Raw genomic sequence first — 23,661 nt, forward strand, 5'->3', positions numbered from 1 at the left:
TACAGTATGCATATTTTTGCACAGAAATGGGTGTAAGAATATTTTAATATCATTTCCAGTGTTTTATGAATGAAAAGCAGTTAAATGCAAGGAGCATTATGGAGTAAAGGTAGTAAATGTACCTAGATGTTGTTCAGTTGCAGATTTTTTTAAAAAGATGTCTTCAAAATATTATTTTGTAGTCCTAGGGTTACAGACCCTAAATACAAACCTGATGAACTTGTCTGTTCTTAGCTGGTTTATAAAATATGTACTAAAATCAAATTCAAATTTTATTTGTCACATACACATACATACATGGTACGACATGCAGTGAAATGTTCTTTACAACCGTCCAGCATCAAAATAGAAACAAAATTTAAATGTATATATAAATATAAAATATAAAAAATATGTATAAAAAGAAGTGTGCAAAGTAGAATATAAAAAAATAAAATAGAATATAAATATAAAGTATAAGATAAAAAGTGTAAGTGTAAAGTGGCTGTGCAATGTCCAGTGCAAAGTGGCTAGTGCAATTGTCCAATTGTAAGTGGCGAGTATCTGGGGAAAGAGGGGTGAACATGGGAATTCCGGTATTTAGGTGCTGGGTGTTCTCTGGTTCAGACTCCGAATGGCCTGCAGGAAGAAGCTCCTCCTCATTCTCTCTGTGTTTGCCTTCAGGGAACGCAGCGCTTTCCTGAACGCAGCAGAGAAAAGAGTCCATTGTTGGGATGGCTGAGGTCTTCCACGATCTTCCTGGCCCTGGTACAGCACCGCTTGTTGTAGATGTGCTGCAGTACAGGGAGCTCAGTGCGGATGGTGCACTCAGCTGACCGCACCACCTTCTGAAGAGCTCGCCTGTCCTGCATGGTGCTGTTCCCGAACCAGGAGGTGATGTTTCCCGTCAGGACACTCTTGATGGTGCAGGTGTAAAAGTTCCTGAGCACCTGAGATGGGAGTCTGAAGTCCCTTAAGCGCCTCAGATGGTATAGGCGCTGCCGGGCCTTCTTCACCAGGGTGTTGATGTGACAGGACCAAGACAGGTCCTGCGTGATGTGAACACCCAGGTACCGGAAACTGTCCACTCTCTCCACTGGGGTCCCGTCGATCATGATGGGATGGTAAGAGCGCACCTGCTTCGTGCTGAAGTCCACTATTAACTCCTTTGTTTTGCTGACGTTCAGGAGAAGATTGTTCTCCTGACACCATCTCTCCAGGTTGTTGATCTCCTGAAGGTAGGCCATCTCATCGTTGTTGGAGATCAGGCCCACCACGACAGTGTCGTCAGCAAATTTAATGATGGTGGTGGAGTTTGTAGTGGCCACACAGTCATGTGTGTACAGCGAGTACAGCAGGGGGCTCAGAACACAACCCTGAGGGGCTCCAGTGCTGAGAGTGAGGGAGGATGAGGTTTGTTTTCCCATCCGTACAGCTTGTGGTCTGTCGGTCAGGAAGTTAGTGATCCAGTGACGCAGGGATGGGCTGAGTCCCAGGACCTCCAACTTCGAGGTGAGCGTGGAGGGAACTATGGTGTTGAATGCTGAACTATAGTCCACGAACAGCATTTTCACATAGTTCCCTTTCCTAAAATCCAGGTGGCTTGTGGTTGTGTGGAGGAGGTGTGTGATGGCATCCTCCGTAGACCGGTTTTGGCGGTAAGCAAACTGTAGTGGGTCGAGTGTGTCCGGTAGTGATGCGGTGATGAAGTCTCTGACGAGTCTCTCGAAGCATCACTACAGACGTCAGAGCTACAGGGCAGTAATCATTAAGGCAAGATGGTTTAGGTTTCTTCGGCACAGGAACAATGATGGACTCTTTGAAACACGAGGGGACTACAGACTGTTTCAGGGAGAGATTAAATATCTCAGTGAACACCGGTGCTAGCTGGTCAGCACAGGCTCTCAGAACCCGACTTGTGATGCCGTCAGGTCCTGCTGCCTTCCTGGTGTTCACTCTCCTGAATGCCCTCCTTACGTCGTGCTCCGAAATGGTGAACACGATTTCCTCTCCAGCTCTCTCGGCGTATGCGTGCTGTTCATCATGCGCTAAGCGGCGCTAGCGTGATTAGCGTGATTAGCTGCAGCCTCGAAACGAGCATAAAAGGTGTTTAGCTCGTCTGCCAGAGAAGCATCCGCGCTCTCCACTCTGGAGGTTGGCGTTTTATAGTCCGTGATGTTTCTCAGTCCCTGCCAAAGGCTCCTAGAGTCACTGTGTTGAAACTGTGACTCTAGTTTCCTCCCGTAGCGCCTCTTTGCCTCCTTTACCGCTCTGCGCACGCTGTACGACGCAGCCTTGTATTCAGACATATCCCCGGTGACAATCCCCACGTTATAGGCTACGGAGCGGGATCTCAGAGAGTCGCGGATAGTTTTGTCTACCCATGGCTTCTGGTTGGGAAACGTCCTGATGACGGTTTTCTCTACCGTGTCATCCGCTAGTTTCTCGATGAATCCCACCACCGCTTCCGTGAACACGTTGACGTCCTCGGAGCTACACCTGCACATGGCCCAGTCTGCGTCATCCAAAGCGTCCTGCAGAGCGGCCACCGAATGGTCAGTCCAGCGTGACACCTCCCTCTGTACCGGGGCTTCCTGTTTCAGCCTCTGTTTGTAAACAGGTACGAGGAAAATGGCGGCATGGTCCGATTTACCAAACGGTGGGCATGATTTTGCCTTGTAGCTCTCTCTGAAGGGTGTGTAACAGTGATCCAGTGTCCTTTCGCCCCTGGTGGGGCAGGTGATGTGCTGGTGAAAGTTCGGCAGTGCGTCCCGGTGCTGTGTCTGGTGTGTTGTGAGGTGGTCGTGTAAATCCCATATTGCAGCGTCCGTGTCTGCTTGAGGTGGAATATAAACGGCGCTGACTATGACCGAGCTGAATTCCCGTGGAAGGTAGAAAGGGCGACATTTGATGGTCAGAAGTTCCAGGTTTGGTGTGCAGGAGCGTGAGAGAAGAACAACGCTCGAGCTGTCGCACCAGCGGTTGTTCACCATCAGACACACTCCACCTCCCCGTGTCTTCCCCGACTCCATTGTTCTGTCCATGCGGTAAACAGAGAAAAACTCGGCCGGTTGTATGGCGTGGTCCAGTACCGCTGGGTTCAGCCATGTCTCGGTGAAGCAGAGGAGGTTGCAGTCCCGAATGTCTCTCTGGAACTTGATCCTTGCCCTGAGGTCATCGAGCTTGTTTCCAGAGACTGGACGCGTTGGCTAACAGGACACTAGGTAGGGGAGCGCAGTGTGAGCGTGCCCTCAACCTGTTCCTGACGCCGGCTCGTTTCCCTCGTGGACGCCGGTGCGGGTCGCGTCCTTTTGTCTTCGTCAGGATCTCGCTCGGCCAACATGGGTCCGGGTTTAAAAACGGCGAAAGTTGGGTGCATTGTACACCAATAGATATAAGAGTGGCTCGGTCGTATGTAGTAATAGCCATCTTATATAAAGAAAACCGCGCAGACTGTCCAAAATACTAGCAATTAAGAGAAAAACAAAAAGTTTTGCAGGAGCGGTCGTGACGGCAGCCGAACTCAACGGCGCCATCTTGCACCATCTATTATCACCTATTATCTATTATCACCATCTTATACCATACTATTGCTTAGAATGGTCATGAATAACATTTACAGTTGATTGAAAACATATACATTTAACATCCAGTTAATATTGTGTGAAGAAACACACAGCAAGGAGAGCTCAAATAAATACCCCAGAGAGTGGGTTTATTTATGTACAGAAAATAATATGAATGTCCAAAGAAGTGATGAGTGCTGCAGTGCTCTCCCGTCTTCCCTCATCTTTGTGGTGCAGTGAGTCCGTGCCGTGGGGTGGTGGCTGATCGGTCACGCGCTGCTGTCTAAAAGACAAGAGAAGGGATGTTACTGCTATTTTGTATGGAGTTCATGCGCACCCCTCTGGCATGCTTCGTGGCCTTTTGAAGCCACAGGGAAATGAGGAGCAGCTGCGACCGATCAGCCGGTGATTGGTGTGTCCATGTGCTCCTCGTCTGTTTCCAGGGCGACGCCGATGGTTGTTCGGGACGCTCGTCACAATATGTTCTAGTGGTATGCTGTTGGAATAATGTGACATTTTCTTATATATTTGAAGACAGAAAATATTTAAATAATGTGATAGTCTCAAAACAAAATCCAGTGCTAGTCAAGACTACCTAATCTGAGACTAAGAGAGGGTCAGACCAAGTCCAGACTAGCATCTGTTCACATTTACTGCCTGGTAAAAAAAAAATGAATAATAAGACACTACAGTGCTGTTATCAATCAAATTAAATTGCTTGAAATTGCAGACTTCATTTTGGCACTGGCACAAACGTGAATTAATGAAACTAATTCAAGAAAAAGACCACAGAAATACAAAGACTGTTGACTCCTACACTTATGAATGGGAGAAACTTCTTCTTCTTCTTCTTTTTCTTCCGCTTATCCGGGGCCGGGTCGCGGGGGCAACAGTCTAAGCAGGGACGCCCAGACTTCCCTCTCCCCAGACACTTCCTCCAGCTCTTCCGGGGGGACACCGAGGCGCTCCCAGGCCAGCTGAGAGACATAGTCCCTCCAGCGTGTCCTAGGTCTTCCCCAGGGCCTCTTCCCGGTGGGACATGCCCGGAACACCTCCCTTGGGAGGCGTCCGGGAGGCATCCGGAACAGATGCCCGAGCCACCTCAGCTGGCCTCTCTCGATGTGGAGGAGCAGCGGGTCTACTCCGAGCTCCTCCCGAGTGACTGAACTCCTCACCCTATCTCTAAGGGAGCGCCCAGCCACCCTACGAAGGAAACTCATTTCGACCGCTTGTATCCGGGATCTCATTCTTTCGGTCATGACCCAAAGCTCATGACCATAGGTGAGAGTAGGAACGAAGATCGACCGGTAAATCGAGAGCTTCGCCTTGCGGCTCAGCTCTTTCTTCACCATGACAGACCAGTACAGCGACCGCATTACTGCAGAAGCTGCACCGATCCGCCTGTCAATCTCTCGTTCCATCCTTCCCTCACTCGTGAACGAGACCCCAAGATACTTAAACTCCTCCACCTGGGGCAGGAGCTCCCCACCAACCTGAAGGGGGCAAGCCACCCTTGTCCGACTGAGGACCAAGGCCTCAGACTTGGAGGTGCTGATTTTCATCCCTGCCGCTTCACACTCAGCTGCAAACCGCCCCAGCACACACTGTAGGTCTTGGCCAGATGCAGCCAACAGAACAACATCATCAGCAAAAAGCAGAGAAGCTATCCTGTGGTCACCAAACCAGACCCCCTCCGGCCCCTGACTGCGCCTAGAAATCCTGTCCATAAAAATAATGAACAGGACCGGTGACAAAGGGCAGCCCTGTCGGAGTCCAACATGCACTGGAAACAAGTCTGACTTAATGCCGGCAATGCGAACCAAGCTCCTGCTCTGATCATACAGGATCGGACAGCCCTTAGCAAAGGGCCCCTTACCCCATATTCCCAGAGCACCCCCCACAGGACACCACGAGGAACCCGGTCGAATGCCTTCTCCAAATCCACAAAACACATGTAGACTGGTTGGGCAAACTCCCAGGAACCCTCCAGCATCCTGGAGAGGGTATAGAGCTGGTCCAGTGTTCCACGTCCAGGGCGAAACCCGCATTGTTCCTCTTGAAGCCGAGGTTCAACTATCGGGCGGATTCTCTCTCCAGTACCCTGGCATAGACTTTCCCAGGAGGCTGAGAAGTGTGATCCCCTATAGTTGGAGCACACCCTCCGGTCCCCTTCTTAAAAGAGGAACCACCACCCCGTCTGCCAGTCCAGAGGCACTTTCCCCCGCGTCCACGCGATACTGCAGAGGCGTGTCAGCCAAGACAGCCCCACAACATCCAGAGACCTGAGGTATTCCGGGCGGATCTCGTCCACCCCTGGTGCCTTGCCACCGAGGAGCTTCTCAACCACCTCAGTGACCTCAGCCAGGGTAATGGTCGAGTCCCCGGATCCCCGGCCTCTGCTCCTCAGTGGAAGACGTGTTGACGGGATTGAGGAGGTCCTCAAAGTATTCCTTCCACCGCCCGACAATATCCCCAGTCGAGGTTAGCAGGTTCCCATCAGCACTATATACGGTGTTGGCAGGGCACTGCTTTCCCTTTCTGAGGCGTCGGACGGTTTGCCAGAACCTCTTTGAGGCCGTCCGATAGTCAATTTCCATGGCCTCCCCGAACTCCTCCCAGACCCGAGTTTTTGCCTGCACAACCACCCGGGCAGCAGTCCGCTTGGCCCACGGTACCTGTCAGCTGCCTCAGGGGTCCCTCGGGCCAACCATGCCCGATAGGACTCCTTCTTCAGCTTGACGGCATCCCTTACTTCCGGTGTCCACCATCGGGTTCGGGGGTTGCCGCCACGACATGCACCGGAGACTTTACGGCCACAGCTCCGGACGGCTGCGTCGACCAAAGAGGTAGAGAACATAGTCCACTCGGACTCAATGTCTCCAGCCTCCCTCGGGATCCGGTCAAAGTTCTGCCGGAGGCAGGAGTTGAAGATCTCCCTGACAGGGTCTCTGCCAAACGTTCCCAACAGACCCTCACGGTACGTTTGGGCCTGCCAAGTCTGTCCGGCCTCCTCCCCCGCCAACGGATCCAACTCACCACCAGGTGGTGATCAGTTGACAGCTCCGCCCCTCTCTTCACCCGAGTGTCCAAGACATGCGGCCGGAGATCAGATGATACAACCACAAAGTCGATCATCGACCTCCGCCCTAGGGTGTCCTGATGCCAGGTGTACTGGTGGACACCCTTATGCTTGAACATGGTGTTCGTTATGGACAGACCGTGCCTAGCACAGAATTCCAACAACAGAACACCACTCAGGTTCAGATCGGGGGGGCCGTTCCTCCCAATCACGCCCCTCCAGGTGTCACTAGCATCACGAGCACTTTCCAGCACCCCTCCCAAGGACTCCAAGAAGGCCGGGTACTCTACACTGCCATTCGGCCCGTAGGCACAAATGACAGTGAGAGTCCTCCCCCCAACCCGAAGTCGCAGGGAGGCGACCCTCTTGTCCACCGGGTTAAACTCCAACACATGGCGGCTAAGCTGGGGAGCTATGAGCAAGCCCACACCAGCCTGCCGCCTCTCGCCGCGGGCAACACCAGAGTAGTGAAGAGTCCAGCCCCTTTCGAGAAGATGGGTTCCAGAGTCCAAGCAGTGCGTGGAGGTGAGCCCGACTATCTCTAGCCGGTATCTCTCAACCTCACGCAACAACTCAGGCTCCTTCCCCCCCAGAGAGGTGACGTTCCATGTCCCTAAAACTAGATTCTGAGTCCAGGGGTTGGGTTGTCGAGGTCCCCGCCTTCGACTGCTACCCAAACCACAAGGCACCGGCCCCTTACGGTCCCTCCTGCAGGTGGTGGGCCCACGGGGGGATGGCCCCACGCCGCTGTTTCGGGCTGAGCCCGGCCGGGTCCCGTGGGGCAAGACCCGGCCACCAGGCGCTCGCATGCCGGCCCCGGCCCCAGGCCTGGCTCCATGGCGGGGCCCCGGCTGCGCCATACCGGGCGACGTCGCGACTCCATTCAAGGTCTTTTCCATAAGGGTATCATGGACCGCTCTTTGTCTGGCTTGTCACCTAGGACCTGTTTGCCATGGGAGACCCTACCAGGGGCATATAGCCCCGGACAACCTAGCTCCTAGGGTCGTTAAGGTGGCGATCCTCGGAGGGGAGAAACTGCAATGCACAATTTGTTGGAATAATCCCGCTTTTTAAATAAAAGAGACAGTCACTGATTGGTTAAAGTATTGTCACTGCAGTGGTGGTTAGAGGGTCCGGTTCCCATAGAAACCTGGAGTATTAGAAAAGGTTTCTTATCTTAGGTTTTAACTTAATATGATTTATAGTATGATTTGTAAGTTAGAATTTTTTACAAATTCGTATTACAGAAGCAAATTTTAGCTTGATTTAGGATTCTTATCATATCTTACAAAATTATATCCTATCTCTACCTTTCCTATCTGTATCTGTCATATCGTTTTCCTAAATGTGGTCCTAACTGAAATGACCATGGTCACCCAGCAGATAAGATTATAGAATTAGGATGTTTCTGTAATACGCCCCCTTAGGCTGGAGCAACCGATGTACATCCTTAAAAAAATAAGCTTTTTAAACTCTAATTGAGCATAAGAAACTACTCTTATGGGTCTGTTTGTTTATGCATGTGTACATTATTGTATATCTGTGTTTTTCAGTGCTGTGGCGTAGATGCTTACACTCTGTCAGATGACAATGTGCTGTGCTGTAATGGAATCCTTCATATCAATGTTCCTGAGCACTCAGAGTGTGTTGGAGGTGTTATATATTTATATAGTATATTTCTTTTATAGTATATTTCTCTGCACACTTCTACTCAAACAGATCTCAGGTCATAAAACAAACAGCAGTGTGAATCTTTAATAGCTTTAGGTAAAACATTTAAAAATAATTGCAGGTAGTTATTATTTGGCCTGAAGCCTGATTTGATTTGATTCTACCCACACAGTCTTAAGTCTTCACAAACAAGGCTTTGTCTGTAACTGGAAATTCAAGTCTAACTGATACACGCAGAAACATCATAAGAATATGCTTACTGGCAATACAAAGACATATTCATATAGCATAGCTCTAGAACAGTCCGTCAGTCATCAGAGTCACCCAATAAACCCTCAATCATTTCAAAACAATGAATGGATTTTATTTCAAATTATGTTGTTTTGATCTGCTTAGCCGCAACAAGAAGAATGGCGATTTCTGTTGTGGTTCAGAAGTCTATGATCACCGCAAGAAGTTCTTGAGATGCTGCTCAGGTCATCTCTACAACCTAACCCATTTACATGAAAAAGCAGAGTGCTGTGGAAACCTATTGCTGCAATATAACAACAATCAGACTTGCTGTTCTTCCGCAACCAATTCCATCATTTATGAAACCAAACCAACACTTCCCAGTGGAGCTGCTGTGCTGAACATCAGAATAACTTTGTTTTATTTATTTTATTTATTGTTTTAAGTAATACAAAAACCAAAACATTAAAATAAATTAAAACAACAAAAAAAGATCAGAATATGTAATTAGATTTTATGATGAATATACATATTTCTATCAATCAATCATTTTTATTTATATAGCGCTTTTAACAACACAGGTTGCATCAAAGCACTGTACAGTATAATGTAGAAGAGTACAATGACAGGGATGTATAATGACGAGAGTGACCAATTTGTTATTAAATGCAGAGACGGTCTCTGTAATCAATTCGACGATAATCACTAGAAGTTAAGTGTCCCCAACAAAGCAAGCCAGAGGCGACAGTGGCAAGGGAAACAAAACCCCATGCATACAGAATGGAGAAAAAAAAAAAACCTTGGGAGAAACCAGACTCAGTTGGGGTCAGTTCTCCTCTGACCGGACGCCCAGCACTTAACTTCCAGTTCAATTTTAAACGCAGCTGTGTCAGGTAGTGTAAATGACTTAGTGTGTGTGTGTGTGTGTGTGTGTGTGCATCAGGATCTGGTGATCTGTCCACGGGCGCATCTAGGTTTTCTGGTCTCTGATGAACATAGTCTCTGAGTGCTGATCCACCATCTAGTCTGGATACAAACTGTGAAAACAGATTGAGAAAGAGACAGGACTGATATTAGCATAGATGCCATTCTTTTTACGATGTCACAAGTACATCGTATTTTAGGAGTAGTGTTCTCGGTTCCAGCAAATCTTAGTAATGCAGCCTAAAAATCCTTTAACGGATTTGAATAATAAAAAGTATGTTGGGGTGTTATGTGTAGGCTAAGTTAAAAGATGTGTCTTTAATCTAGATTCAAACTGGCAGAGTGTGTCTGCTTCCCGAACAGAGTTAGGGAGATTGTTCCACAGTTTAGGTGCTAGATAGGAAAAGGATCTGCCGTCCGCAGTCGATTTTGATATTCTAGGTATTATCAAATGGCCTGAGTTTTGAGAACGCAGCGGACGGGCAGGACTATAATGTGATAAGAGCTCGCTCAAGTATTGAGGAGCTAAACTATTCATGGCTTTATAGGTAATTAATACGATTTTCAAATCTATCCGATGTTTGATAGGGAGCCAGTGCAGTGTTGACAGAACCGGGCTAATATGATCATACTTCCTAGCTCTAGTAAGGACTCTAGCTGCTGCGTTTTGGACTAGCTGAAGATTACATAGAAAGCTTTTTCTTTTTGTGGTGGAGGCGATGGTTCTACCATACTTGTAATAAGGTGCAGAGTTTACAAGTTTAACTATACAGAGTTCACACAAGACTAGATAGTGATCTAAAAATCACTTTGCTGCAGAACTTCAACCATTTTAACATCCATTCCATGTGACAGTATTAGATCTAGAGTATGATTTCGACAATGAGTATGTCCAGAGACGTGTTGTCTAACCACAACGGAGTTCAGAATGTCTAAGAAAGCTGATCCTAATGCGTCTTTTTCATTATCAACATGGATATTAAAATCGCCAACAATTAAGACTTTATCTGCGGCCAGTACTAACTAACTTGCCAGGTTTCTGTCAAACAAAGCAAATCTAGGTTCTGATCTTTGATCAAATTATATATATAAAGTGCTTTTGTGGAAAGTAATCTAATATTCAGTGAGCCAAGTTTTATCGTTTGCTTATTTCAATTATAGGTAGTTTTAATTTGTTGGACATTAATTAAATTATTGCTTTTAATTTGGTTTGGACGTTCTCTGCGTATTCTAATTCGGGGAACAGACACAGTCTCTATAGTGTGATATCTAGGTGATAGAGTCTTTATGTGTTGAGAATTAACTGCCTTCTGTGACGTGAGGCAGCTAGCAGACGGTCGGTTTAGCCGGTCTGTCTGCTTCCTGACCTGGGCATTAGTTGGTCATGTTGGAGCTCTAAGACTATATGCCTTATTTCTAGATAGAAGAGCGGCACCACCCCAGGAGGGATGAAGACCATCTCTTTTCAACAGGTCAGGTCTGCCTCAGAAACTCATCCAATGGTCTATAAAGCCTATGTTGTTCTGCGGGCACCACTTAGACATCCAGCCATTGAGACCCAGCAGTCTGCTGTAAATCTCATCACCCTGGTAAGCAGTGAGAGGGGACCAGAGCATATTACATCGTGCTTGCAAATTCACACACAAATTTAATATTATTTTTAGTGATCTCCAACTGGCGAAGTCGAAAATCATTAACGCAGACGTGAATAACAATCTTGCGAAATTTACGTTTAGCATTAGCCAGCACTTTTAAATTTGACAGGATGTCAGACGCTCTGGCTCCGGGTAAACATTGGACTATGGTGGCTGGTGTCTCTATTTTCACGTTCCGTACAATAGAGTCGCCAGTTACTCTAGGGCACTTTGATCAGGTTTCTCAGTGGGTGCGTCACTGAGTGGGGAGAACCTGTTTGATGTTCTAATCGGAACAGAAGAGCAGTGTTTTGACCCGCGACTAGCCTGCCTCACGGTCACCCAATTGCCCTGCTGCATGGGCTGTAAAGCTGGAACCGAACAATGTAACAGGAGAGGAAGGAAGCCAACAATAGTCTCAAAACAAAATCCAGTGCTAGTCAAGACTACCTAATCTGAGACTAAGAGAGGGTCAGACCAAGTCCAGACTAGCACTGTTCAAATTCATCTAAAAGATCCACATTTACTGCCTGGTAAAAAAAAAAAAAAAAAGAATAATAAGACACTACAGTGCTGTTATCAATCAAATTAAATTGCTTGAAATTGCAGACTTCATTTTGGCACTGGCACAAACGTGAATTAATGAAACTAATTCAAGAAAAAGACCACAGAAATACAAAGACTGTTGACTCCTACACTTATGAATGGGAGAAACTGCAATGCACAATTTGTTGGAATAATCCCGCTTTTTAAATAAAAGAGACAGTCACTGATTGGTTAAAGTATTGTCACTGCAGTGGTGGTTAGAGGGTCCGGTTCCCATAGAAACCTGGAGTATTAGAAAAGGTTTCTTATCTTAGGTTTTAACTTAATATGATTTATAGTATGATTTGTAAGTTAGAATTTTTTACAAATTCGTATTACAGAAGCAAATTTTAGCTTGATTTAGGATTCTTATCATATCTTACAAAATTATATCCTATCTCTAGTTAGGAAATCTTAAATTGAACCATCAAGTTCTACAGTCAAGTCTCAGTCAACACTGCACTGCTGATGAGATAAATAAAATAAGAGAGGATACTTAACTTAGCATTAAGGCCCATTCACTCCAGCAGACTAAACACAGGTGAGCCTGCGTTAATGTGTATTGTCATCAAAATGTAACATCTTCAGGGTCCTCCAAGAGTCTTCCTACCATTAAACGTTCTCATTCTTCATTTTTTTTAATGAATAATAAATGTAATACCATTGTTGGGCAGTACAATGGTGTTTTGTCCGTGGGATTTTGAAGTTAGGAGGGGTTTTTTGTCAAGTTAGGAGGTTTCTGTAAAACACCTTTCCTATCTGTATCTGTCATATCGTTTTCCTAAATGTGGTCCTAACTGAAATGACCATGGTCACCCAGCAGATAAGATTATAGAATTAGGATGTTTCTGTAATACGCCCCCTTAGGCTGGAGCAACCGATGTACATCCTTAAAAAAATAAGCTTTTTAAACTCTAATTGAGCATAAGAAACTACTCTTATGGGTCTGTTTGTTTATGCATGTGTACATTATTGTATATCTGTGTTTTTCAGTGCTGTGGCGTAGATGCTTACACTCTGTCAGATGACAATGTGCTGTGCTGTAATGGAATCCTTCATATCAATGTTCCTGAGCACTCAGAGTGTGTTGGAGGTGTTATATATTTATATAGTATATTTCTTTTATAGTATATTTCTCTGCACACTTCTACTCAAACAGATCTCAGGTCATAAAACAAACAGCAGTGTGAATCTTTAATAGCTTTAGGTAAAACATTTAAAAATAATTGCAGGTAGTTATTATTTGGCCTGAAGCCTGATTTGATTTGATTCTACCCACACAGTCTTAAGTCTTCACAAACAAGGCTTTGTCTGTAACTGGAAATTCAAGTCTAACTGATACACGCAGAAACATCATAAGAATATGCTTACTGGCAATACAAAGACATATTCATATAGCATAGCTCTAGAACAGTCCGTCAGTCATCAGAGTCACCCAATAAACCCTCAATCATTTCAAAACAATGAATGGATTTTATTTCAAATTATGTTGTTTTGATCTGCTTAGCCGCAACAAGAAGAATGGCGATTTCTGTTGTGGTTCAGAAGTCTATGATCACCGCAAGAAGTTCTTGAGATGCTGCTCAGGTCATCTCTACAACCTAACCCATTTACATGAAAAAGCAGAGTGCTGTGGAAACCTATTGCTGCAATATAACAACAATCAGACTTGCTGTTCTTCCGCAACCAATTCCATCATTTATGAAACCAAACCAACACTTCCCAGTGGAGCTGCTGTGCTGAACATCAGAATAACTTTGTTTTATTTATTTTATTTATTGTTTTAAGTAATACAAAAACCAAAACATTAAAATAAATTAAAACAACAAAAAAAGATCAGAATATGTAATTAGATTTTATGATGAATATACATATTTCTATCAATCAATCATTTTTATTTATATAGCGCTTTTAACAACACAGGTTGCATCAAAGCACTGTACAGTATAATGTAGAAGAGTACAATGACAGGGATGTATAATGACGAGAGTGACCAATTTGTTATTAAATGCAGAGACGGTCTCTGTAATCAATTCGACGATAATCACTAGAAGTTAAGTGTCCCCAACAAAGCAAGCCAGAGGCGACAGTGGCAAGGAAACAAAACCCCATGCATACAGAATGGAGAAAAAAAAACCTTGGGAGAAACCAGACTCAGTTGGGGTCAGTTCTCCTCTGACCGGACGCCCAGCACTTAACTTCCAGTTCAATTTTAAACGCAGCTGTGTCAGGTAGTGTAAATGACTTAGTGTGTGCGTGTGTGTGTGTGTGTGTGTGCATCAGGATCTGGTGATCTGTCCACGGGCGCATCTAGGTTTTCTGGTCTCTGATGAACATAGTCTCTGAGTGCTGATCCACCATCTAGTCTGGATACAAACTGTGAAAACAGATTGAGAAAGAGACAGGACTGATATTAGCATAGATGCCATTCTTTTTACGATGTCACAAGTACATCGTATTTTAGGAGTAGTGTTCTCGGTTCCAGCAAATCTTAGTAATGCAGCCTAAAAATCCTTTAACGGATTTGAATAATAAAAAGTATGTTGGGGTGTTATGTGTAGGCTAAGTTAAAAAGATGTGTCTTTAATCTAGATTCAAACTGGCAGAGTGTGTCTGCTTCCCGAACAGAGTTAGGGAGATTGTTCCACAGTTTAGGTGCTAGATAGGAAAAGGATCTGCCGTCCGCAGTCGATTTTGATATTCTAGGTATTATCAAATGGCCTGAGTTTTGAGAACGCAGCGGACGGGCAGGACTATAATGTGATAAGAGCTCGCTCAAGTATTGAGGAGCTAAACTATTCATGGCTTTATAGGTAATTAATACGATTTTCAAATCTATCCGATGTTTGATAGGGAGCCAGTGCAGTGTTGACAGAACCGGGCTAATATGATCATACTTCCTAGCTCTAGTAAGGACTCTAGCTGCTGCGTTTTGGACTAGCTGAAGATTACATAGAAAGCTTTCTTTTGTGGTGGAGGCGATGGTTCTACCATACTTGTAATAAGGTGCAGAGTTTACAAGTTTAACTATACAGAGTTCACACAAGACTAGATAGTGATCTAAAAATCACTTTGCTGCAGAACTTCAACCATTTTAACATCCATTCCATGTGACAGTATTAGATCTAGAGTATGATTTCGACAATGAGTATGTCCAGAGACGTGTTGTCTAACCACAACGGAGTTCAGAATGTCTAAGAAAGCTGATCCTAATGCGTCTTTTTCATTATCAACATGGATATTAAAATCGCCAACAATTAAGACTTTATCTGCGGCCAGTACTAACTAACTTGCCAGGTTTCTGTCAAACAAAGCAAATCTAGGTTCTGATCTTTGATCAAATTATATATATAAAGTGCTTTTGTGGAAAGTAATCTAATATTCAGTGAGCCAAGTTTTATCGTTTGCTTATTTCAATTATAGGTAGTTTTAATTTGTTGGACATTAATTAAATTATTGCTTTTAATTTGGTTTGGGCGTTCTCTCGTATTCTAATTCGGGAACAGACACAGTCTCTATAGTGTGATATCTAGGTGATAGAGTCTTTATGTGTTGAGAATTAACTGCCTTCTGTGACGTGAGGCAGCTAGCAGACGGTCGGTTTAGCCGGTCTGTCTGCTTCCTGACCTGGGCATTAGTTGGTCATGTTGGAGCTCTAAGACTATATGCCTTATTTCTAGATAGAAGAGCGGCACCACCCAGGAGGGATGAAGACCATCTCTTTTCAACAGGTCAGGTCTGCCTCAGAAACTCATCCAATGGTCTATAAAGCCTATGTTGTTCTGCGGGCACCACTTAGACATCCAGCCATTGAGACCCAGCAGTCTGCTGTAAATCTCATCACCCTGGTAAGCAGTGAGAGGGGACCAGAGCATATTACATCGTGCTTGCAAATTCACACACAAATTTAATATTATTTTTAGTGATCTCCAACTGGCGAAGTCGAAAATCATTAACGCAGACGTGAATAACAATCTTGCGAAATTTACGTTTAGCATTAGCCAGCACTTTTAAATTTGACAGGATGTCAGACGCTCTGGCTCCGGGTAAACATTGGACTATGGTGGCTGGTGTCTCTATTTTCACGTTCCGTACAATAGAGTCGCCAGTTACTCTAGGGCACTTTGATCAGGTTTCTCAGTGGGTGCGTCACTGAGTGGGGAGAACCTGTTTGATGTTCTAATCGGAACAGAAGAGCAGTGTTTTGACCCGCGACTAGCCTGCCTCACGGTCACCCAATTGCCCTGCTGCATGGGCTGTAAAGCTGGAACCGAACAATGTAGATCATTCACTGTACTAGTCGCATCCAAAACAGTATCTACAGCCCTCGCATTCTTACTGTCCTCAATTAAAGTTTGGATGCGTGTCTCTAATTCTAAAACCTTCTCTGTCAGCCTAGCTATTTCCCTGCATTTATCACACGTGAATCCCTGATCGCTAACAGAGAGGGATAAGCTATACATGTGGCAGGTGGTGCAAGTGACGATGCAAGGAGAAGCCATTTACTCACCGTAATTTATAGAGGATTCACTTACCACTCTTGTTTTGATGAGCTTGTGAAAACAGAGTGAACGAGTGCGAGAAACAAATGAACAGGAGAGGAAGGAAGCCAACAATAGGCGCGAAAATGCGTGTGGGAGCGAAAGTGAATCGGCTAATTCACCACTGAGTTTTAGATTAAAGCGAGCGAACTAACAGCAGTCGAATTAGTTAGATTAATTTGATAGTATCAACGGTATGTAGACAATTAAATTATATTTGATCGCTAGAGAAGAGGTGATAAATTGAAGAGCAACGCTACACGGAGCTACAAACAAACCAACCTCTCAGCAGACAGGAGCAATCGAGCAGGAGACGATTTCTAGTCATACTAAACTTTAAAACATTTTGGGTAAATCAAAATTGGGGGCAATTTTCAATCCACTGGTATAAATCTAATTTATTTATTGTTTTTGACCAACAGTTGACCAACACCAGCAGATACCATTGCTCCCCAGTCATCACAGACTGTGGAAACCTAACTCTGGACTTCAAGCAACTTGGGCTATGAGCTTCTCCACCATTCCTCCAGACCTTGGTTTCCAAATCAAATACAAAACTTGCTCTCATTTGAAAAGAGGACTTTGGACCACTGGGCAACAGTCCAGCTCTTCTTCTCATTAGCCCAGGTAAGACGCCTCTCATGTTGTCTGTGGTTCAATGAGGAATACAACTGTAGCCAAATTTCTTGATTTATGCATAAATATTGCTTTATGTGTGAATGAATTACTGCTGCCCAAGAGATGACCATTTTAACAACCTGCATATTGCATATGTTAAAAAAAAAAATTCTGCTTTGCTTGGACCACATTTTCTTTGCTGCTTTCAGTGACTTGTTTACCTCTTAGCCTTGCTAACTTGGCTACATCTGTATAAACAAAGTATGTGTGAAAGAGTTACTGTTAATGATCAGTAAAAGTCACTTTTGACTTTATCTACAGGTCTGCAGTTAAAAGAGTTCGTAAGGTCACTCCAGTGGCCTAATTTTGTACACGCACAAAACCAGCCATGAAAGAGGCATATGTCACTTTCTCTGACAAACAAACTGATTCATATGAATGAAAAAAGTAAAAATTATGATATTAAGCTCTGTATACATCTATATATAGAACATTAAATATTCAACTCTCATTGATAAAGATAAGTACTCAAAATACACAGAAGTGAAACCAATTTTTGAATTTAGACATTTGTAGTGGATTGGCTTATTAGAAAATATGTTTTAGCGAGAACAATGACCAATAATGCGCTCTTAATTCGATATTATGGAGGACACTGATTAAGTTACTGTATAACTTCAGCCGCACTGAGGTGTTGATGTGTCGTGTGAAGGCATCTCTAAAACAATCTTGAAAAGTACATCTGAAGGATAAGCTAAAGCTTGAAGAAAAGTAGTATGATTTACACATTTTCTTTTTAAAATATTTTGTTAGTGTCACAGTCAGGCAATTTGACACTGCAGTAAAAAGGCTTATCTGTTTTCAGATAAGGATTTATAATTACTCCATAGTCTGACTGCACACTGTCATAGATGACTGCACACGTGTACAGATGACGGACCAGGATGACTGCTGTTCGGAAGAAGCCGCAGGGAAGACACGTCGCCCCTCGCGCCCGGACCAGAGTGGGGAGCGCGTGCAGCCACCGGACTCCGCCCCTTACCTGGAAGCTTCCTCCTAGAACACTGCCATACCTACACTCCCTCTGCAACATGACGAGGACACCAGTTCGTTTATTTTGTACACTCTTTTCCCTGGACACTTTATTATTTTGTATTTTTATTAATGAAAAGCCTCTCCAAGGCCTGACGCCACTTTCACTATGTGACCGATTGACGAGGTTGACGCCTGGGGGTATGAAGAGTCAGCTCCCTCTCCCTTTGAGTGTCACCCTCACCCCGTCTCTTATTTGCCGCCCTTCACCAGGCTCCCGATGGGAGTGGGCGCGTGAGAGGAGGGCGTGGTATTAGACAGGTCTGGTGGCATGTGACGAGGCACACCTGAAGTATATCAAGCCTTGTCACCACCGCAGTTAAATGGCGAGTCCAGTCTCTTCCCCCGGGCATGCATGCTGTTGTCCTTGTGGCTCCAGGAAGGGTGCATGAGGGACTCGCCACGCCGCCAGAGAAGCGCGTGAGAAGCCTGCCGGACTCCGCCCCTTACACTGCCCTACCTGCACTCCCCCTGCAGCACGACAAGAACATCAGTTCCCCCATTTACTTTGGACACTCTTTTCCTTGGACACTTTGAGTTTTTTTTCTTTTTTTTTTTTCCTCCCTCCCTGTTCAACATTTGTGGCCCTGCTATGCCTGGATCAGATCACTCGATCTTTTTTTTTTTTTACCATGCTAGCCTGTGTGAGCCACATTTCAGTGGTCTGTCCGAGGAAGTTTCGCTGCATTGGTGGAGTGGGTGCTGGAGAAGACTGGACTGTACTTCTCTGTCTGTACCGCTGGTGAGGACATCTCCAGCCCCAAAATCCACATATGTACAATCTTCCCTTGACTGGCATCGTAAGTAATCTTGTATGGGCGTATGTAAACTTTTAGGGTTAACTCTACAGAGAGTTTTATGAATGAGGCCTCAGGACTGTGGGTGTGCATTTGATGTCTGAAGCGGAGACTAGTCAGTTTCTGGATCTGGGTTTCTGTAAATCAAACACTAGCACAGTTAAATAGAAGAACAGCACCTTGTCAGGAGAGATAGAAACATTTTACACTATGCACCCTCTGGAAACCCTATATTTTTTCTTTAGACATTACATTAGAGTTCATAGTTTCTAACTTTAAAATGTCTCACCTGCCAATGGCATGACCCAAATATTGGGTTACATAAGCTGAGATTTGTGTTGGAACCATTACTGTAGGCTTTTGCAATTTCAGGTCCAGTAAACTGAGAGAATCTGAGGTAAATTGTTGTAAGGTTCTGTTTATACAGAAAATTATGGAAATGATGCGGTTGATACATGTTTTGCTAAACGACAAGAAAGTACTCTTTATTTTTTTGTTGCTGAAATGGCAGCAATCTCAGATTTTAAAAAAAAAAAAAGTCTCATTTAACCTGTATCTAGACTGGATTGCATCCTGTTTTTCTGTCTCATTATGGTTTTAAAGATGGTCACATAATGTATAATTTGATTATAAAAACTGTAATAAAAACTATACTGATATCATAAAAACAAAATTAGCTGATTTTTTTTGTAAACAAAACAAATAAGCATTTTAAGATGTCTGCAATAAAAACTGTGGTATTGTGTTCTCATTCTGTTTACATAACGGCAAATTGGGAAAGTATAAATAGTTAAACCATGTGAATAAGTGGTTTAAAAAAAGCTTGAATTCATCACACAAATTGAAAATATGAACTGCAAAAAATTGTTGACTGTCTAAAAGACTCACACATTTGTGGAATAGACCAACATAATAACAGAAAGTAACAATTTTAACTAGAGTTATTGAATACATTGCATAACACCCTGATGAGGTCTGCCAGTTCAGTATACTAAATGTCTGCTTAATTGAAACAACTCATTTTGTACTTTATACACTTTTAACTGTGCACAACCAAAAACTGACACAGTTTATTCCTTTTCACACATATTTTGAGTTTGAATAAATTAAAATAAGTTATTAATTCAAAATACAACAGAGAGTTCATATATATATTTCGGATGCAGAGTACAAATGCAAACATCTGTGTATTTAATTGTGCATTAAATTATAGTAGTCACAGGTGATATACTGTATATGTGTTCATTAAATATATGGTGAGCTTACGTTGTAAAATACATTCATCTTGTTGCGTTGCAGCATGCATGTGTGGAAAAAAAAGAAAAGAAAAAAAACATGACGTTTGGCAGGATAGGCTGTAATTTTCTAGGCTGAGTGGACAATTTCTGACCAGCCAATGGTTATTTGTTACGGTAAGGGAGTGAGTTGAGCCTGTTTTCAAAATGAGGCCATTGGCATTTTTGTTGGCTTTAGGTCAACCTGACAAAACAAGCACAGAAAATTTGGACCTTCATACTCTTGGAGATCGTGATAAGGAGGCATGTTTACCGTCTGATGGGTGTCTGAACTTTCGATGCTGGAGGGTAGGGATTGTGGGAAAACAGCCATGGGAATCCTAGGATGATTTCATGTTGAGGAGAGTCGACTACATAGAGAGATATTAATTCTTGATGTAGCAGACCTACTTCGAGGGTGACTGTTCGCGTTTTGTGACGTGATACCTTTGCCAACGTATGTCTCATTGATGCTTTTAATTTTAAAGGTAGGAGTACAGGGTTGAGTGGGGACGTTGAATTTGGTTACTATGTCGCTGTTGATCAGGTTCGAGCGGCTCGAATCGATCATGGCTGTTAGATTAAATGGACAGAGGACTCGTTTTTTCCGAGCAGAGTAAAAGGCTTGGTGGAGAGGAATGAAAAATAATTGATAGTCACCCGTGGTGCAGAGGCTTTGAGTGGGCATCCGAGGCTTTGATGTCCCGTGGCTCCACAGTAAAAACATAGATGGAGAGTTCGGCATCTCTCTTTCTCCATCAGACAGTTTGAAAAATCCCAATTGCATGGGCTATGGCTCATGGCTTTTTGCCATCGATGTGGTGGGGAAATGGTGTTCAGGCTCTGTGGTTTTACTCTTAGGCTTTTCTCATAAGATGTCAATTCGTATCGCGAGAGATACGAAGTTGGAGAAGGAAGTTCGTTTCCACGACAAGCCAGCTCTGTTTGAAGCTCAGGTAATAGACAGGTAAAAATTACTTTTAGGGCAACATCGTTCCATCGACTGTGGGCCACGAGTGTTCTGAAATCAATAGCATAATCTGCAGCGGATTTCTTACCCTGGGTTAGTTGGAGCAATTGGGTTGAAACATCATTTCCCCCAGCAGGGTACTCAAAGATCCCACAAAGTTGTTCCAAAAAATATTCAAAAGAAAATCTTAAGAACGTGTCATCAAGAACACACATTTCTTCTCCTCTGACTCAAATCGGTTATCTTGATTTTCAATGTACAACCTGACTTATTGAATAAACTCCTTGCACTGATCTGCAGTGCTGTCAAACTTATTCGGAAGTGCAAAGCTTACCGAGGAGGTAGAAGTTGGAGGAAGTGCTTGGATGAAGTGCGTTAGATGCTCGTTGATGGACTGCAACTTCATGAGCTGCTCTTAAGCAGATAGCTTTGATAAGCAAAAGCCGCCTAAAGATTGGATACCTCCGCTGGATTCAGGGTAGGCAAAGTATTCTGTAATGAGGACCCAAACAGTGTAGTAGAATCCATGTGCGGAACTTTTAATGGTGAATGAGACAATAGACAAACAGTGAAACAGTCAAAGGGTTGATACCAGGTAGACAGTCGAACAGCAAACAAGTTCAAGGAAGATCCAAGTACAGAGTCAGTAGGCAGGCGATGAATCGTTAACAAAAGGTAGCCATCTGAACAGGCAAACACAACAGGCAAACAGAATCCAAAAGATGAAGGCGAAACAAACAGGCAAGGTCCTACACTAGATAGCAATTAGAACAACAGGAATAAACGCTTGTTAAGGCAGTAAAGCATAGGTGGAAGAGTCTCTGTTTAAATAGACCCAGAACAGCAGTGCCTTTACATCGTACACCTGACAAGAGCTTTTGTAAATTGGTTCATGCATTTCCGACAGTTTTATTGGCAATCTTCGACTCATCCCTGAGATCATCAGAACAACCGAGGCGGCGCACTCTTCCAGGCTAGGTGGAAGTGCTCGAAGGCGGCGGCATGATCGTAAACAGCTAAAGCTAACACCACATCGGCTCTCTTTACCCAGCATTTTTCTTGCCAATGTATGATCACTGGCGAACAAAATGGGCAGATTTCGACTCTGCATCAAATACAGTAAGAGACTTCAGAACTGCAATGTCATGATCTTCACCGAAACATGGCTAAACAGCAGTATACCAGACCATGCTATCAGCATAGCTGGTCACTACACATTCCGGGCAGACAGAACTGTGGATGACTCCGGTAAGACCAGAGGCGGGGATTGTGCATTTATATTAACAATGCTTGGTGCACAAACTCTGTTATCATTGGAAGACACTGCTCAGCTAACCTAGAGTTTCTCATGGTTAAGAGTAGACTGTTTTATCTACCACAGGAGTTCACATCCACCATTATAACTGCTGCTTATATTCCAACCAATGCTGATGCCAAGCTTGCTATGAACGAACTTCATGCAGCCATCAGTAAACAACTGTCTGCTCACCTGGAGGCTGCATTTATTGTTGCGGGGGATTTTAATCACTCTAACATGAAGGCAGTGCTCCCTAAATTTCACCAAAACGTTTTCTGTCACACCAGAGGTAACAAAACTTTGGACCATGTATACACAAACATGGCTGAAGCCTATGTGACCCCCCTCCCGCATCTAGGACAATTGGATCACCTTTCTTTGTTCCTCTCCCCCAAGTACTCCCCCCTCATCAACTGTGTGAAGCCATCAGTGAGGATCATCAAAGTTTGGCCAGCGGGGGCTGACTCCACACTCCAGGACAGGTTTCAACACACAGACTGGAGTATGTTTGCTTCCCAGGCCACCTGTGGCTCTCATACGGGATATAAATCACTACACTTACTCTGTTCTGGGTTACATCAACACCACCATAGACAGTGTTACTACCCAGAAACAGATCACCACATACCCAAATCAGAAGCCATGGATGAACAAGGAGGTGCGCCTTCTGTTGAAAGCATGCAACATTGCCTTCAGATCAGGTAACGCACAGGCCTACATCACTTCCAGGGCAAATCTGAATAGGGGGCATCAAAAGGCCAAGTACTGCTACAAGCTGAAGCTAGAGGAGCACGACACATGTGGCAGGGCATCCAGGCCATCAGTGGTTACAAACCCAATAACTCCACCCCCACAGCACCTAATGTCTTCTTCCTGAACGAGCTTAATGACTTTTATGCTCGCTTTAAGAGAGACAATAATGAAACGGTCACCAAGACCACCCCCTCAACCGACCCACCCATCACACTCACCTCCTCAGACGTTTACACCGCACTGAGCTGGATTAATGCGTGCAAGGCTGCTGGACTAGACGCTATCCTGGACAGGTACTACGGGCATGTGCAGAGCAGCTCGCTGGGGTATTCACAGACATTTTCAACATGTCCCTTGCCCAAGCAGCTGTGCCAACATGCCTCAAATCCACCTCCATTGTGCCAGTGACAAAAATCTCAAGCCCAATGTGCTTAAACAACTACAGCCCTGTAGCACTCACACCCATTGTTATGAAGTGCTTTGAGCGACTAGTCTTGTCACATCTGAAGGACTCTCTGCCTTCCACACTGGACCCCCACCAGTTTGCCTATCAAGGCAATAGGAGCACTGAGGATGTCAAACATACTTTTCCCCTGTCTAAATACGCACTGAAATTTACTGATCTTTTCTAAATCCCACACCAGTCGATC

General features: G+C 44.4%; 1 protein-coding gene across 1 annotated transcript in view; it reads left to right on the top strand.

The window, feature by feature from the left end:
- LOC122335097 (galaxin-2-like) overlaps positions 1–10,929 on the top strand; it is a 29,632-nt gene extending 18,703 nt beyond the window's left edge. Inside the window, exon 11 of the mRNA XM_043232862.1 lies at positions 10,871–10,929. Within this exon, the coding sequence (XP_043088797.1) occupies positions 10,871–10,874 (4 nt within the window). The 3' untranslated portion in view covers positions 10,875–10,929. The remainder of the gene's footprint in view (positions 1–10,870) is intronic.
- Positions 10,930–23,661: the final 12,732 nt, after the last annotated feature.

Source organism: Puntigrus tetrazona, unplaced genomic scaffold (assembly GCF_018831695.1).
Source record: "Puntigrus tetrazona isolate hp1 unplaced genomic scaffold, ASM1883169v1 S000000716, whole genome shotgun sequence".
NCBI lineage: Eukaryota > Metazoa > Chordata > Actinopteri > Cypriniformes > Cyprinidae > Puntigrus > Puntigrus tetrazona.